This window comes from Trichoplax adhaerens, genomic scaffold (assembly GCF_000150275.1).
Source record: "Trichoplax adhaerens TRIADscaffold_3 genomic scaffold, whole genome shotgun sequence".
Classification (NCBI taxonomy): Eukaryota; Metazoa; Placozoa; class Uniplacotomia; order Trichoplacea; family Trichoplacidae; genus Trichoplax; species Trichoplax adhaerens.
In genome coordinates, this window is record NW_002060945.1 from 6,947,721 (window position 1) to 6,965,471 (window position 17,751).

At 33.1% G+C, this 17,751-nt stretch overlaps 3 protein-coding genes across 3 annotated transcripts; 1 reads left to right on the top strand and 2 right to left on the bottom strand.

Moving 5' to 3' along the window:
- Positions 1-902: 902 nt before the first annotated feature.
- On the top strand, positions 903-4,294 carry TRIADDRAFT_13231 (uncharacterized protein; the record flags this gene model as incomplete). Its single annotated transcript, XM_002110562.1, has 12 exons — positions 903-938; positions 1,415-1,500; positions 1,851-1,971; positions 2,327-2,434; positions 2,671-2,780; positions 3,047-3,095; positions 3,235-3,300; positions 3,383-3,437; positions 3,515-3,609; positions 3,724-3,789; positions 3,931-4,030; positions 4,143-4,294. Coding segments are annotated over 12 exons (1,044 nt in total), but the record flags the coding sequence as incomplete, so codon positions are not given.
- Positions 4,295-5,920: 1,626 nt separating this feature from the next.
- TRIADDRAFT_54769 (uncharacterized protein) lies at positions 5,921-11,173 on the bottom strand (the record flags this gene model as incomplete). Its single annotated transcript, XM_002111087.1, has 17 exons — positions 5,921-6,044; positions 6,138-6,211; positions 6,327-6,398; positions 6,481-6,644; positions 6,927-6,984; positions 7,092-7,289; positions 7,372-7,460; positions 7,554-7,633; positions 7,705-7,883; positions 7,984-8,028; positions 8,151-8,262; positions 8,358-8,440; positions 8,621-8,775; positions 8,902-8,926; positions 9,400-9,651; positions 10,621-10,721; positions 11,110-11,173. The coding sequence occupies 17 exons, from the start codon at positions 11,171-11,173 to the stop codon at positions 5,921-5,923; spliced, it is 1,875 nt and encodes a 624-aa protein (XP_002111123.1).
- A 2,043-nt stretch (positions 11,174-13,216) lies between these two features.
- Positions 13,217-16,161, bottom strand: TRIADDRAFT_63781 (uncharacterized protein; the record flags this gene model as incomplete). Its single annotated transcript, XM_002111088.1, has 5 exons — positions 13,217-13,563; positions 13,660-13,847; positions 14,051-14,335; positions 14,723-14,866; positions 15,600-16,161. 5 exons carry the CDS (start codon positions 16,159-16,161, stop codon positions 13,534-13,536), a joined length of 1,209 nt encoding a protein of 402 aa, XP_002111124.1. The 3' UTR covers positions 13,217-13,533.
- Positions 16,162-17,751: the final 1,590 nt, after the last annotated feature.

Below are 17,751 nucleotides of genomic sequence, written 5' to 3' on the forward strand. Positions count from 1 at the left end.
GAGTGCGCCTTCATCTTAAAATTCTGTTGCAAATACACCTGAAGAATGAGTTAAATTATTTATACTTACTCATTAATTTGGCAAGCTTCAATTTGGACTAGATCAATTAGTTCATGGCTACAGACCCACAGTATTATAATAATGGGATGAAAAGGATCAATTACGTTACGTGTATTAGCTTTTAATTCTGTTTTACTACTATCAAAGATTAATGTATCAAATGCGTTTTTTATCCTATTTAGTCTGGTTCATACATAACGGTCGATGAACTGTGAACAGCATTTTGCCCATTACTACAGTATATTCCTGAGCTAGTAAACACGCCTATATCTGGAATCACAGTATCTTCTACATACTGTAGGTCATTTTCTCACATACCACGTAAATTTCTGTCTCTATGCGAAATCGATCATGATCATTCTTATATCGGCAATAAAACAACATTTATATTCGTACGTATTATTTTTAACTTGGTTTAAACACATTCCCATTGGCGTACGCTAACGGATGTCGTCACTTTTTTTATATACAAGTATAATATACTATACGATTACCATTGGCAATTGAATTCCAGCTTCGCGGATTATCTTCTAACATTGCAATAGTCGTTACTTGATTACATAACTCCATATAGCTTTTCGTTATGGTCTCACTGCATTATTTTTTATACCTATCACGCGTAAAATGTTTGCAGTATTTTTGATATAAGTTAATGTATCATAGCATTGTTCAATCTGCTACTGAATGATAAAAAGATTGTTAGATAATATATATATAATTCATCTAATATACAGTAGTATTGGTTAATATAATAAATTAAAGTATTGGCCTTGCATTTTTTATGTAATCAATTGGCAGATTGTTGATATACCAAAATGGCCTCCGATTATGATGAAGCCGATCGTGATAGAGCTGCCATTGTAGCCAAGTACGATAAGGTGAGGTAGCCCTACAAAAGAATGTTTTGTATAAGTGATGCTTGAGTATGCCTTTTCTACCTACAATTAATGCTAAATAATACTAAATTAAACGAAGAATTGTTTACCTTAGAGGCAGTGTTAATGTCTCTAACACACGTAACAGATTTTATTATAATTAAATATGCCAGCTGCAGTATACGTGTATTACACAAGTTTCTTTATGTCTTATGGTAGAATAGTCCTTGACATCGTACAGTTATAATCGCTTATTGTCGATAATAATGTAATAAGCAACATCCCAGTACTGTACTAAACTGGATATATTATGGATACTCTATTTTGAAATCAGTTTCCACAGAATAAGAAGAAATGAGACTATTAAACATCGATATTAATTAACTTGAAATTTTAATATTAACTTTATGTACTTTTACTAATAAAATAATATCAAAAATATCGCCATTTTTACACATTATCATCAATATCAATCAAAGGGACGAGAAGAAGGTGCAGAAATTGATCCATGGGAAGATGCCGATTTCTTTGTTTATAAAGTCACCGATCGTTATGGTTTTTTACAGTAAGCTCTTTATTATTCACAGCGTTTGTTGTAGTTATTGATAGTGAGCTTGAATGGCCGTACTAATTTAAATGAAGTAATCCTGGCCTTAAATGTATGCAAGTGTAAAAATTAACGTATCAAATCAAATAACTTAGGTAGTGTTACCATGCCTGATGATCACGTAGAAATATTCAGTCTTCAATCATACTCCATACATTATTGCCCTTAATATTCGCGGATTAATTAATTAAACTGAATTGATTAAAGCATTTTACATAGAGGACGCACATATGATTATATCTTAAGCTTATATTGTAATCCAAAATATTAAGTACTAAACGTTATTTCGACAATTACTTATCAAATAGCAAGGAGCCCCTACCCAAACGTACGGAGTTAGAAGCGAAAGCATTGCTAATCGAACGGTCAAGAGAAATTAAATGGTTAAAAATGTTAAAAAATTGGGATAAATCGCTTCTTTCTGATAAGGTTGATAGAATTATAACATTATTCTTAAAAATTAAGGTTAATTTCGTAGTCAAAAACAAAATACTGTATATAACATGCATAGGTTAACGCCTTATTCGTAAATTGTGATTATCAACAGCTAAATAGTAAGGTTCAGTAATGCAATTTTTTCTCGTTTTATTTCAATTACTCATCATAAATACATATCTGAATATTAATTATTTAACCAAAGCGATTATTTTTTAATTATCGAATGCTACTAATAATAGCTATCCAAATTTGTAATTTTTCTGAGCGCCTTATACCATTATCGAATGGATACACTCGTACTTTAATTAAGAACAATTTTTATCTCATAATTTTCGAAACCTTCTAGTTGCGTAACCGAGTTTATAAGGGTATACCGAATTCTCTACGTAGTCAGGCATGGAGTCAAATTCTACGCTTAGATAAAATCAAATTAAATAAAGAAGGCTTCTATGATGTAAGTGAAGGATTTCTCTTATACAAAAAGTTATACTAGGTATAGGGTCATTTTCTTATTAAAAATAAGATTATCTAAGTTGATTTTTAACCTATATATGATTCTGCATGTAGTACCTACATACATCAAGTATGATTAGGGCCTGCTATTGCTGAAATTGTCAGAAGTTGTGATAATTTAAAGCATAATTATCATTCATTGATTATTGCATTGGTTTTATTACTTTTATTTCCCAGCAAGCTAAACTATTGGCTAGACGTACTTCTCCCGATATAAGGCAGATTGATTTGGACGTTAACCGAACATATCGTAATCACATCATGTTTCGTGATCGTTATGGTATAAAGTAAGTATTCCTCCACTTCCTGCGGTAAAGTAATCAAATTCATAATATTAGAGAGCACTTACGGTAATTTGTTCAATATAAAGCATAGTCATATCTTTCTTGCTAAGAATTATAAAAAATTTATAGATTTCAATGAGTGCACTTTGATGGAGATATTTAACTAGTAAATTGTTTCCTTCAATAAAAACTTATGTTTTCTATTCACTAGTTTATCACGCATTGTAACTTTATTATATCACTAAAATTTATCTTTTATTGTACTTAAGGCAACAGGCTCTATTTCATGTACTTGCCACATATTCGATGTATAACACGGTAATTATTCCTAACATTTCGAAAATATTGTTTTTTGATGTGCTTTAGTATAGATATCATTACTGTAACATAATACACATGTACAAAGATACATAGTATTCCTCTGCTTGTGCACTTATGCAATAAAATATCCTTACAGGAAGTTGGTTATTGTCAAGGAATGAGTGGTATTGCAGCTCTGTTGCTGATGTACTTTAATGAAGAGGTACTAGTCTTATTTAAGTTTGCAGTTTACGAGTGCAAATTACGGGTTTAATCTGATTTAATTTCGTCCGAATACTGTCTAGGATGCTTTCTGGGCTTTATCTTGTCTCCTTTCTGATAGAATGCATGGAATGCACGGTGATTATTTATAACTTGCGCTAAAATTATACAAGATCTAAAGACACATTTTATTAATTGACCTGTATTTATCATAGGGTTATTCAAGCCTGGATTTCCAAAATTACTCAGACTTCAAGAGCATCATGAAAAAATTTGTAAAAAACTTTTAACAAAACTTCACAAGCATCTTGTAAGTTAAGAGTGCTATCGACAGTTACACCAATTATTACAGTTATTATTGTCTGTCCTTAACAGAATTTCTTGTTATCAAAGAGTAAGTTCAGAATATGTATTACTTTTGCAGAAAAAAATTGAAGTCGACGCTAGAATATATTCAATGAAATGGTTTTTACAATGCTTCCTTGATAGGGTCTGCAAAAGATTTACCCATATTTAAAATTGCACTTTTTAACTATAATATCGCTTGTATCAATAGATCAATCAATCCATGATTATTTAATATTACCATCTTCGAACGTAAATTCTTATTGTTATTTGGATTTCATCCTAGTTGCCTTTTTCGTTAACTCTGAGAGTTTGGGATGCTTTTATATTTGATGGCGATAGAGTTCCTATTGCCATGGCGTTCTTGGTTATTAAGCTATACAAGAGTAAGCTAATAAGTGATTAGCGTTTCGTTTTTGTATACGTGTGCTAATTAGTTTCCATATTTTTATTTTATAATCACTTGACTTATCTAATTATATTCGATACCAATTTCAGAACAATTATCTAAAATGAGCTTTGATGAAGCAATGTCTCATTTGCAAACTATGGAGAATCATAACTTCAACGATGATGAAATTATGGAAATGTTGCAAGCAACAATGCTAGAACTTCGGCGAAATGGCTTAGACCATCCTGGACCATCTCAAATAACAGAACAAGCTCCTCCACCTCCTAGAAACATAGATGAATTTACGTCTCGAGTTAATTTTTCCAGACATATTCGCGATATAAATTATAAGCATCCTCGAATGAAAAGAAATAATAGTTTTAAGGAAAGCATTAACGCAATGTATAACAATGATGATCCGGTTGCGCCACCAAATGCAAACGAACCCGATGATCCTGGCGACAATATTCGCCATAACACAAAGGATAATCACAAAACTACGGTTATTCCTAATGTAACGGCAAAATCTTCAGGTAGTCCTTTGAAATCAACTAGTTATGGCCTAGGCAATCCTACAGATGCTAATGGACATGTTCCAGTTTCCGTATAATAATATTATGATAATACGACATTAATGATCAGGATATTTATCCATCAGAGATTTTTAATTTGAATGTTACGTTATACATTTTACAATCCCTTTTACAGATGTAGTAATGTAGGGAGTACTAATGGTTCTAATCTTTACTTTTCTTTCTCATAATCTTTCAGATAATGGTTTACAAGAAGCATGTTTTTAGGTCATATTTATAAGATCCTGAATATTGTATTTATAAAATTATTTCTGTACGATTTGCCGATTAAAAACATTGGCTAATTATTCGTTGCTGTACGGTATTACTGTGACGTCTTGACATCTACTAGAATTTGTGAGTTTATGATATTGTATAATCTTATGAATTGATTGCTACATTACAGACATAAAACTGTGGCAAAAAAGAATTTGTATAATTTACAGTGAACTAAATGAAATTGTTATATTATGACGTTGTATTTATTTTTTACTGCAAAAAAATTGCCATTACGCGTCATATGCGTTGGTATTGAAACTGGTATATACGTAATATCAAAAGAATGCATAATTATGTAATTTACGAATATGTTCTTTATGTATTAAACGTTTTGTATCTTCTGCTTCAATTCGCTATTTTGTAAGTTGTATAAAATATTGATCAGAAAAAAAGGGTTGTGTTGATAAATATTTCTTTTATCTGCTATTCGATCTATTCAGGATTATCAGTAATTATTTGAAGTTAAGCTATCAAATTTTGAAATTTTCTGCTTGAGACATCATATTTTTAATGGATTTTTCTTATTCTGTTGTGTAGTCGATATTAGAAAGTTAAATGATTAAAAAAATAAGTTCTTCATTATATTTTCTAATCAATAATTGTCATCCCAGTATAGCTACCTTAATTGGTAATTTGGCCAATGACAGAAACTTCTGTCGGTTAGAATTTATTTGCAGAGTACTAAAACACAATTACAGTTATTCGACAGAGTAAATTTAATGGACCTAACTGATACTGTATATACAATCATATGTTGAGTTATACTATATTACAATATTAGGTTTAACGGTACATTGATAATACATTGTTGAAGAGTCATGTAATTTACATTGCGATTAATATAGTCAAAACGAATGTCATTAATGACAATCAATCACTTGTTACAATCTCATAAATCACATTAAACCAGACTATATTTACATTTGGTATTCTTTTTTCATAAGCCTGCAATCAATTATCTAAAAACGTACTCGTATAACAAGCTACGATATCAACGTGATAAAAAATTTCATATAATTCCCAAGAGGCAAGCATTATGATTCAAGTTCATTGATGGCAGCAATTTCTTGACCCAAGCAGCTTTTGGTAATGAAATCGCAATTCTCAATTTCTTTGATTGCAGCATGAATATGAGATGGAACCAGAACATAGTCTATGCTGTATCAAAATAGATGAAAGCTAGTAATTACAGATTATATTTAACAGTAGATATTCGCAAACTATGAAAGCAATTGTCCTTCAATATCTTACACTGAAGAAGAGGAACCCTTCGCAGCTACGGCAACAGATTTCCTCAATATATGTTTGATAAATCCCTTACATGCCTAGTAAATTACCATAATAAAGAAATGTATACAGTGATGAATACACCTATGATTCAATAACTCTCTGAACACTAAAGTTTCATCGTATGTTTTCAACTATGGCAGCAATAGATACCTCGAAAATGATACGTTCACTTAATGGAGTTTCTACATCACCTTTCTTTACTGTTTGAAAATCGACGCCGATCTAATAAAGTGGCAAAGTATATTTATAATTCTTAGATATTAAATTAAATCAATTACATGCAATATAAAGTATTATCGCTTACAATTTCTTTTGAAGTATCACGTATCCACTGCAATTCTGGTGGAAGTGGTGGGATAGATACTTCCTGATTTTCTGATTCTATTACCGTCCTCTTATTATCAATACTTTCATGTGCTTCACTGTTGTCGACTACATTAATCTCTGTAATAGCTTCATTATCATATGCTGCAAAAATATAATATGTGGCACTTTACATTGCAAGGAAACAATATCGATAATATGACTCAATTTTATGGTTGGAACATTTATTTGTACCATTCATTTTCATTTTTTTAGCCTTTTTTGCCAGTTTAGTAAGCAAATTATCCGCTGTACTTAAGGTGCATGTATCTTTATAAGAATAAAAACAATCGGTTGCTTTGAAATACATTTCGGTAAAATATAGCTTGCGCTGGATATACACACCAGCGAACGGATTAGTATGCAATTAAATTTTACGGTGCTTACCTAGTAAATCGAATGAAGTCTTACAGACGTGATTAGTCTTCATATTCTCCTTAAACTCCTTCAAATTAACGCGTCAGAAGTCAAAATCGATGATAATACTATACTGTTGTTATTTCGTACTTTCTTGTATGAAAATAAATTTTTCTCATCGAATATATATTATACCTGCTGATTCCCAGTATAAAGAAGTCGACCACATATGTGACAGAAGTTAGCTATACCTCCATCTCGCTTGCTATTCAAGTCTACAGGTGTGTATCCATGTTGACGACACCAAATCGTAATCTGCTTGGTAGTTGGTAGTTGCACTAGACCGGGGCTATGCGATCCAATAAATTTTTTCATATCAATCGCTCTTTGCCACTACAAATATACCAAGATGGTTATATTAAGATATAATCTCAAAGGTGTGATAAAGCGTTAGGTATTCAATATGGATAGTAACCTCTGCTGCTCTTCGTTTTCCAATGTTCCACGAAAAAAAAGTTTCACAATTCTTCGCACAGTAAGGTTGTGAAAGAGGAGTCGAATTTTCTAATAATAGGGAAAGGGTGATACGTTAATAAAGAACAACTTCTTGAAAAGCAATTTCATTCCTTTGATTAAAGGAATTTCAAATTTCCGTACCAGATATTAACTGATAAACTTTAGCCCCTTCTTCTAGTAATTGCTCCAAATCAAACTTTGTCTCAATTTCTGGTTCATATCTAATAATTGTTTTAAGATCATATTGAAATGTAAACTAAATATTTTTGTGAAGACGAAAAAGAGTCCTTACTTGAATGTATCAGGAGACGTAACTTGTTCAAACATATCGTTGTCACCAACGATTTCGGGATTACTATCTTTTGAAATCAGCTCATCCACAATTTCATCAAGATTATCAGGGCTTACCGGTGCGTTGCTGACAGTATCAACATCTGTTTTCCATTCATGGTATAATTCCACGTCGACAATCTTTGTATTAATTCATCAATAACACATGAAAATAGTTAAAAAGTATCTGTAGACACCGCGATATATATATATATAATGCAAAGAATATGCTAGATTCTACCGTTTCAGAACCAAGAGTTTGAAGGCCAGTATAAGTACGATCGAGCTATTGTAATTACGTAAGCGTGAAGGATGTTTAATAGGAATATAGTACTACAACCCTAGTATTTATGTAATAAGTAAAACAGATGCACATTTTATCTTTATAAATTTCCATCCGAGTATTACCTTCAAATGATGAATTACATCAACTCTCTTATTATGAGAATCGACAAAATGGAGTTGAACACGTACTGGGAATTCTCCCCAACCTCTTCTAGTTAAATGAAACGGTGGCTGACTAACAAATAAATATAGTAGGTTTAGTAATCATCACAGTTTCTGGCTGCTTCATGTGTATAGGGTAAAACAAGACGCTAAATTAGATCAACTCACTTGACTTTAACCAAGTCATTTGGTCTATAACTCGGATGTAAGAAAAACCAAACACACTTTACGAACTGATGAATTTCAGGTTCCTGCGATCAAAGGACATCATCATTTATGTTAATAGCGTAACAATAAGGTAATATTTTGTTATAAATTATAATAATAAGTCATAATAATAACATAAGTACTGTATATGCGAGGATAATGGTATTTTAATTCTTGTTGTAAGATAAAATTGTATTAGTAATATTAAAAACGAAATAGTTTACCACCTCTTCTGTGCCTCTAACGTATACCATCCACTTATGTGTCGATTGATTATGTTCATCACGTTGATCTAATGGTATATATTTCGAGGTGTTGCCGATGATAATTCGCTTTTTGGTATAAAATCTAGAACTAATGTCGCCTTCATTTCTAGATGCTTTATTAAAAATGATTTTATTAACTCGTAGAGATTTTAATACAACAAATGTCGTTAGAAAGCATTTTTTGTAAATACTTTTAGGGTAATTATTTGCAATATTTTACATTTATTAATATTACGTACATCTCTCTTGAATAGCCTTAGATTCCTAGAGTTTAAAGAGGATCAGAAAAATCACTGTCAAGCACTTAAATCAGTTCAAGGTTCCTTACTTTAAATGTAGTATAACGCAGTGACGAAATTCATAAAGTAATCAGCTGACTACATAAGATTGAATGTTGTCTCTACATGCCTTGTCAATATAAGATGAATGATTTATCTCGTCTTAACTTTACTTAGGACATTATTATAGGATCTGTGATATAATATAATCTATTGCACATTTGCGCAAAAGTACGTTATCTCAACGAGTGCAATACCAATCATCCAGGAGGCAAGATATAGTATTTACGACAGAGTTTAAGCATAAAATGATGATCAGATACTTTAAGTATCATAGGAGTAAAAATAGCGAATCATTATATACAGTCAAGCTATTATCGTAATTATAAAGATAGAAGAATTTCTTGCTATAATATTTGTAACGTCAATTTATAAGTACTATACGCATAGTAATTTTACCTGCGTAGTTTTAGTAGCTGTCGAATTCTGTAATCTAGCTTCTTTTACAATTGATTCGGCAGGGTGATTGGGGTTAATAAATGTTAGCTTTTGCGAGCTCAAATTGCGACTAATTATATCCTCATTTTCGGCTGTATCAGGGTCTGTTGCTGTACGATCCGTTAACTGTTCCAGAGGTTTCGGAGTACCATAAAATTTGGCGATGATACAGGCTCTTATTTTATCCAACATTGCTCGAACCTGGTAAATCCTCTACATAATTAAATCAATTTGCTGTTAGAAAACCATCGCATAAGACGGGTTGAATTGTAATCTGATTCACTATCGTCTATTGCACAAATCTCATGCAACATTAGTCAATAATTAAGCTATTGCTTAATCTTCCAAGGATCAGTAAAGGGCTTTAATTACAACTTAATTGTAAGAAATGTTATATCCCACAAACATGGTGGCAACTGTTATTCAATAGAAAAGATCAATATGGTTTTGCAGGAGCATTTACGCATGGTGCTCCTTGGGTTGATTACATCTGATTCAATAATAATATACTTCGTATATAGGAATTGATCAGGTAGGACGATATTTAATTTGTCGTTACATTTTGTATATGATTGGATAAAAGTCGCAGGTACTGTTAATATAGCTAAAAGATAACTCGATTCTTGATTGGCTCTGCTGATATCAATGTACATTTAGCATAAGGATTATCATGAAAAGTTTGTTGAAATCTACGAGGGATAAAGTCCATTCTGTGCATCATTCGGTACATGACTGAGTATAATCACCATTGCCGTTAGTGTATAGTGAGCAAAAGTTAAGTTTATGCTCGAGTAATGGCAGTATATAAAGAAAACATTTATGCAGGATATTGATGAAATACAGGAGTATCAATCTCTAATCATTTAATCCGCTTCATTCACTAATTTCTAAATTAAGGTGTAGGATTGAAATTTTAATCACGTCAGTATAGCAATATGACAATTGCCTAATAGTAGCTTGCCTTGCCATTAGCTTTTTGGTGACTAGAATTATTCGATATCATATAGATAGTTTAAGTTAAGAAGAACATAGTGTCGATTTACACCTCATTTACTCTTTTCATGAAAACGTAGACACTAAAAGGAAGGGATATCGTTTCAGTTTTGTGAGAATATCAATATCGAACGTCAGTTCCATGTTGATTTACACCGATCATGAGTTAACCTTAATTAACGCACTTACTTGATCAATAGTAGCGATTTCCCTCTCCTTATATCGTAATTCTGTATCAAACTGGTTGGTGATAATATCCTCAATCTTCTGTATTGCTAATTCCTTCGCTCCTAAACACATAGTAGATACGAAGATAGAAGATTATGAGAAGTCATGAGCCAGTAACTAGTGGTTTTCCCGCCATGATAACATCACTCCTGATAGCATAAAAGGATACGGAAATACACTCATAGCTATTCAATCGCTTTATCCCTGGCTACAATAATAATATTGACTAGGTGATATCGATAAATTTCATCCTAGGAGATACTACGATCACTAAGTTAATGCGCTAAAAAGTAGAGCTGCTATCCTAATTGCAAGTTGAGCTAGTTGTTAACGTTTTCACCATGGAGATAAACAGTATTCAGATTCAATCATGGAAAGAAATTATCTCAACAGTAACAAGGCTAGAAAGTACAGAAATACACAGTAAACAGGTCTGCAGTAGTCACTAACCAGAGTCTTCTAATCGCATTCTTTTACGGTGGTAATTGACATCTTCATAATCAGGATCAGCCATTTTTTTTTTCAATCCACGCGATATATACACACACAATCGTCCAGAATTTGCTTTTATCCTATCCTAGCCAGGTTGATTATAACGTGTTCGTATCAACACGTAATAATAACTCTAATATTGCAGTAATGAATCGTCATTTGATGAGGAAGAAATGATAGTCCTGACCAAGTAGAATTAATTGGATAATTTGGCGAATAGCACTTGCAATGGCAGCTATTGCTTGCTCGAGGCAATCTCCTTAACTAGAGCTTGGAATTTGAAAGAACCTTTCCACTAGGCATGTGCATCGAGAGGGTTTGTGCTATCCAACGATTTGCAAAGTGATAGTGTACTCTATATCATGATCTATGTTATAGGACACAGTACTATCAACAGTATCAGTTCCAATCTGTATTTGCACATTCTACCAAATAGTACAAAAATAAAGGTAGAATGGGAAAGAAGATCTCGTGGAGATGCTTTTCTCGTTTCTCTATTCGGGAAAACATGGAATTATGGACTACTGTATAGGATCTAATTCAGCTGTAGTCTGTAAAATAGGAGTTACTCTAATAAAATGAAGGATACTATAGTTCAGCTGTATTACTATTCGAGAGAAATGAAAGCAGAGATTGCTTACGCGTATATTGTAGAGCTCATTCATAGTGCTCACCAACTTGAATTGGTGCTCAAGGGTTGTTTAAAAATCTTCTCTAGCGTCTTCACTGATACCTAATGATAGAATATAATCACTGCGTTAATTTCTGCCTAGAATTACTCCTCAACCATTCTGAAAAGCCTAGTATATGTAAATAGGGTATGTAGATACTCAACGCTCTATATCGTCATTGCCAATTGGTGCTAAACCCTAAGCCAAAAAATCTCTCGGACCTTCACTCATATAGAATTATATAATACAATCTTGACAATAATTTCTTCCATGTCTGGATAATAATTCCTAGTCCATAAAGTGATACTTACCTAACTATACTAAAAAGAACGCTAGAATGATATAAATATAGTGCAAAATAAATGCATTAGACGTACCCGAGAGATGCATGTATGATAACAATTATTTCAACGCTGTCTTGAAAAACTCTCAATGGGCAACGTGATCATGGATTGGTGCTATACTAATATCCAAACAAGGATATGTAATAATATAGTACAATTATTGCACTAATTATCGTCTGACAATACTCCTGGCCAATAGCAAAAAGTCTGCTATACGTAGTTATAGACGGAAAAATAAATGGCTTATATGTATTAATTATTAACCAATAGCTAATATCATCTCAATAGCGGAATAACGGTAATATAGATATCATCCAATGCTTCTTGGGCTGTGAAGCACACTGTAGTCGTAAATAATCATGTAGAGGATAATCTACAATAAAATATATGGAAATAAAGTTGACTATAGAAAATATAATAATTTTAGGGTAGAATATATGGAAATAAAGTTTGTAGAGTATAGAATAATTCCTAATTGTATCTAGACTACTATGGTAGGCCGTACTTACGAGCAGTCATCTCAATCAAAATTCAATAACTATTTTTTACAATACGATATGCAAACTACTGTATAGCGCTCCATATAATATCGACTTGTATTGAATACTATCAAAACCTTTCAAATTTGACGCATTTAAGCTAAAATAACTAATGCGAGAGTACAGAAATACGTTATGTAATACTAGTAACAAATTGTAAGGGAATTCCAGCATACCTCATTGCATGGTAAATACGCAGAAAATAAAAACTGCTTCAAGAAATTTTTTTAAATTGGTGTTTAATAAGTAATAATTGATATGAAGGTAATACCTTCCCATACATTGTCCCTAACTAAAATGGTATACTTGCATATGTTCATATGTAAACACCTTGGATATTATATCAGTACGTGTATGTTAATAAAACATTTTTTACTGCTACAGCGCATTCAATAATAAATTGACTATGTTACAAATATATAAATAGACCAATCGTTATAATACATTAGATAAAATGATAATTATCGAAACCAAGAGCAGGTAATAGTTTTAAAATCACATAAAAGTATCGTTTAAGAGTTTAAATGTCCTTGTTAAACTCATTTCCAAAAGCGCCACATACAGGTATGTAAGCGCATATATTACATTGAAACGATGCTGATACACTATAATACAAAAACTGTTTATTTTTTAAAAAGCTGCACCGCAAAATATGCCTTCGCGCCAATCAATAAATGCAGCATGTTAAGAATGCATTACGCAATTCTAATTTCACTACTGTATTGTATCCACTAGTTGAAACTTTGAGTATTGTATAAATGTTGTGTTTGTGTTTACTCGACAGTTGAAAAGTACACTCTTGAAGGTCAAGATAATCATCTCAGCTAGCTAATCGTCTACAGCTGGATCAAACGAACCCTATAAAAGATCACATTGACAAGTTTATCCAATTAGAATCAATAATACATAATTTATTAAAGCGAGAAATATTCGTGGCTAAGTTTATCCACTAACCCATCCTCCTTGCATGATAATCCATTCAGTAAATGTGTCATGTATAAACTTTTTAGTGTGTTTCTTGACTTTGTCCGCTAAGTCACCAATATTACCCCAAGCAGAAATGATACTTCCACTTAAATCTAAAACGGTAGCGATTTGGGCCATTTGCTGGGGCGAGGATAATTCAGGCGAACCAACTACCTCTACAAGAGGAAGAAATAATAGATTACTGAATATTCTATACAACATCTTGTGTAAATTACTTAGCTAAACAACTTAGTAAGACATTTCACATAAAGTTATGTTGGAATCTCTTTGAAAAATTTATACAAATAACGGTACTGTTGTGGTAGAAAGGCTACCAGGGGATTTAATAGTGCAACGTCACAAAAAGTGACCAATGTACCTGCATTTGATGTTTTGCGGATAGCCTCACTGGCCATTTTCTGAAATCGTTTGTATGTTTTCTTTTTTGTAGTATAAGAGCAGTTGCCAAGCCCCATATCGGCGAGTCTTAAATCATTTCTCTCAGAAAGAGCTGCTAGCCATTGAGCAACATACATCATTTTCTTATCTTCTTCGCTTCCTTCTACAGGGCTTCCTCTTTCACTGTTGCATGAACTGTCTCTAGATACTTGTCTAAGCATAGACCATTTACTACGCGTTAATTCAGCTGGTACCGCAGTTATTCCTATCAATTTCGTCATCGATTTTATGGATTAATATCGCATTTTATTTTCTATAATGGATATTATTGACTACTGAGCATGTTGAATCTCAATTAGATAAAGTGGATATTAATTTAATAGTAACTTTTAGCGACTTTAAAAAATAACTGGCATTTCACTTTACATCATAGAGACTGTACTTTATAAAGATTATAGTATAGTAGCGTGAAAATGAATAGAAATCAATCAATGAATGCTAATGGTAAATAAATTTTATAGATACATCCTACTGATACAGTATAAGCAAAAAGAGTAGTGGAAATAATAAAAGCATTTGATGGACTGTATTTTGATGCCTACTTTCTGGTATAATCTCTCTACATATTATTTAACAATAGTTAGAATCGTACCATTGCCTTCACTTTTCTTCGTCTCTTCGGTGCTAATCCCTGCTGTGGGTTCTGTATCATCTTCAGCAGAGATACCATACTGATAGAAATTAGAGCGATCGCCATTCCTCCAACTTTCACTTATTTCATTCTTTTGTACTATAGCTAATGACGCAATCAATACATCAGAACAATATCAATCAATATTTCACGGCGTTTTATACATTAACAATCAATCAGCTCAACAATCACTTATCTATGCGGAAAAGGTAATTTAAAACTTAAAACTTAAATGGTTCATTGCCGGATAAGCAACATTTCCGATTGTGTTATTCGATAGTAATACGTCTAAATACGTGTTATTGTACGTGTACTACAGTAAGTAGACTTTCAAAATAATAACTAAATTGTGTCTATATCTTATCAGTATAGTTATTATGGTGTAAACAAATAGCATTAAATGGTTAATCTACAGATTAACGATAGTAAAAACTAGAAAGTATAGAATAAATCCTCATGGCAAAACCATACAATATCCTATTAGATAACAAAATTTAAAAACAGCTTTACTGTGCCGTGATTTATCTTCGGAAACGGGGATTATTTTTAAGAGGTAATTTTTAACGATGAATCAAGACAACTTTATTCTCTAAAATGGTAATTTAATACTGGAGGTAACTTGTAATCATTGTTGATAGTAATATCATAACTGTTTTAATGGTGTGGCAGCTAATTGTATCTGTCTAGTTTATGTTAACGTTGCAAAATGAGCAGGTGATTGTACAGCGTTCTTTAAAATGATATAATAATCACAAGATGATTCCCCATGTTACTACTGTACGTTGACAATACTGCCGTATAGGCCAATTAGTTTATTTTAGTACGGGATATCAATTACCTTGACCTGTAGGTGATTGTGGCTGATCAACTTTAGAGTCGGTTCGGTTAATGAGGGCAGAAAGCTTTTTGACTTTCTTCCAATTCAAAGTTAGCTTACTTTTTCTTCTCGAAGAAGTACCAGAACCAGAGCGCTCTCTCCTTGACGCAGATCCAGAGCGTTCTCTTTTTGGCGCAGATCCAGAGCGTTCTCGCTTTGATGCGGAGCCAGAACTTTCTCGCTTTGATGCGGAGCCAGAACTTTCTCTCTTTGACGCAGAACTGGAACGTTCCCTGGCTGTGGTAGTATTGCTACTGGAATTCCTATAACCAATGACTTCAACGCTAGCACTTATTCGAGGCGGATATACCGATGGCATTGATGCCGAGACCTCTCTAATTTCGGTACGACGTATACCGCCACCAACGGAGCTGTTAACGGAAGATCTACTCACTGCGGCATGATTATAATTATCAGCAGTTTCCAATTTAAGCTTTAGAAAGTTTTCTAATACTTTACTAATTTGTCGACGAGATTGTTTTTTATCCTCATCAGAGGGTTTTCTTCGCGTGATGGAAGACATGGTAGTTCAACTATTGCCAGTCTAAAAGTACAGGCTAATTGAGTTAAGACACGTCTGCCCATACAACGTATTTGTATACTGTAGTACGTTCAAGACGTCAAATTGACCAGAAAATACGAAAGTCTGCAAGAGCCCACAGAATTTTCAACTATGATTAAATTGTCTACAACCGAATGAAAGTGATGCAAAATATTAAATATCCATCCTTTACTACGTTAATGACACACGTTATAAGTGTGCACCTGCAGTAGATAAAAACGTGGACAAGGTGACTGAATACAATCAAAAGATTATTTTTCTTTCAAGATTAGGTGATGGGCGAGTCATGATCCTATTCTAAATCGGTTGTATAAAGTTTACAAAGTCAAGAAATACCTGTATGTAGTCAACCGATGATAGTTGGCAAGGTAATCTGCTGACAGAATGTGATTTCTCTCCCTTCTCTTTCTGTAGTACTGTCCATGGATTGAAAATGATTGAAAACAAGGTCTATTAGTCACCATGCTCAACTTGAACTCGAATACTCGTATACTGTCAATCTATTGTACCAATGTATCTGGATAAAGTATGGACGATTTCAAGACAGTACTATCGAAAGGTTATTTTACGAGCATTTTAATATCAGCTTAGAGACAAGCCCTGATCGTGCTCTGTATCGCCTTAAAATAAGGTCAAGACATACCTGTATGTACGCAGTCAACCGATGGGGATTGGTAGCGTAATCTAGCTACAGCGTGAAAACTTTGTATTCTCTCTTCTTTTTCCTAGAAAATCAATCAATCTGAATAGTAAGCTTCCATACGTTAACAACATACGAGTGTAGACTGTACAGCGTGTAAAGTGTACACGAAGTATAGACGATTGCAGTACTATCAAGAGATTCTTTATTGACTATTCGTTGATCGATGAGGTCTATTTAGTTGATCCGTCTGATGTACATCGCCTTAACTAATACACTATTAAGATGAAGAAGAAAGTCTTAACCTACCTAGATGTGGTCAATTGACCAACAACGATGAGTAAAGGATTAATTGCATTCGATCACCGCGTTTAATCACTCAGTCTCTTGTCTTTCCGTAGCTGATGGATTGAAATGATTGAAAACAGTAGTCTCAATGCCAAGTTATACTACGTTAACAACACCCTAGAATAGTTTGTAAAGAAAGCATCGACAATTACATACACTACAATGCGATCAAGCGATGATTGAATTCAAAATCCATTTCTAGTATACTGTACATATCGCCTTGAAGGCATACCTGTTCAAGGGAAATTCAACAAGATCACCAGCTGAATATAGTGGTAAATCTCTCTTCTGGCGTCGGGTGTCAAAGGATCAATTCAATCGTAGTTGATTACCTAGGATGAATCAATCATTTAGAGATGATTATCACACCCAGCTACACTGTAGGGGAGCTACGCGTATATTGGACACCAATCACTGCCAATATGGATGATGAAAATTAAGCCTTGAGTAAGGAATGTTTGCAGTTTATTTCTTCCACCGCCGCCGAATGGATGGAGGGCTTAGATGGGCTTGTCGGGGAGCTACGCGTATATTGGACACCAATCACTGCCAATATGGATGAT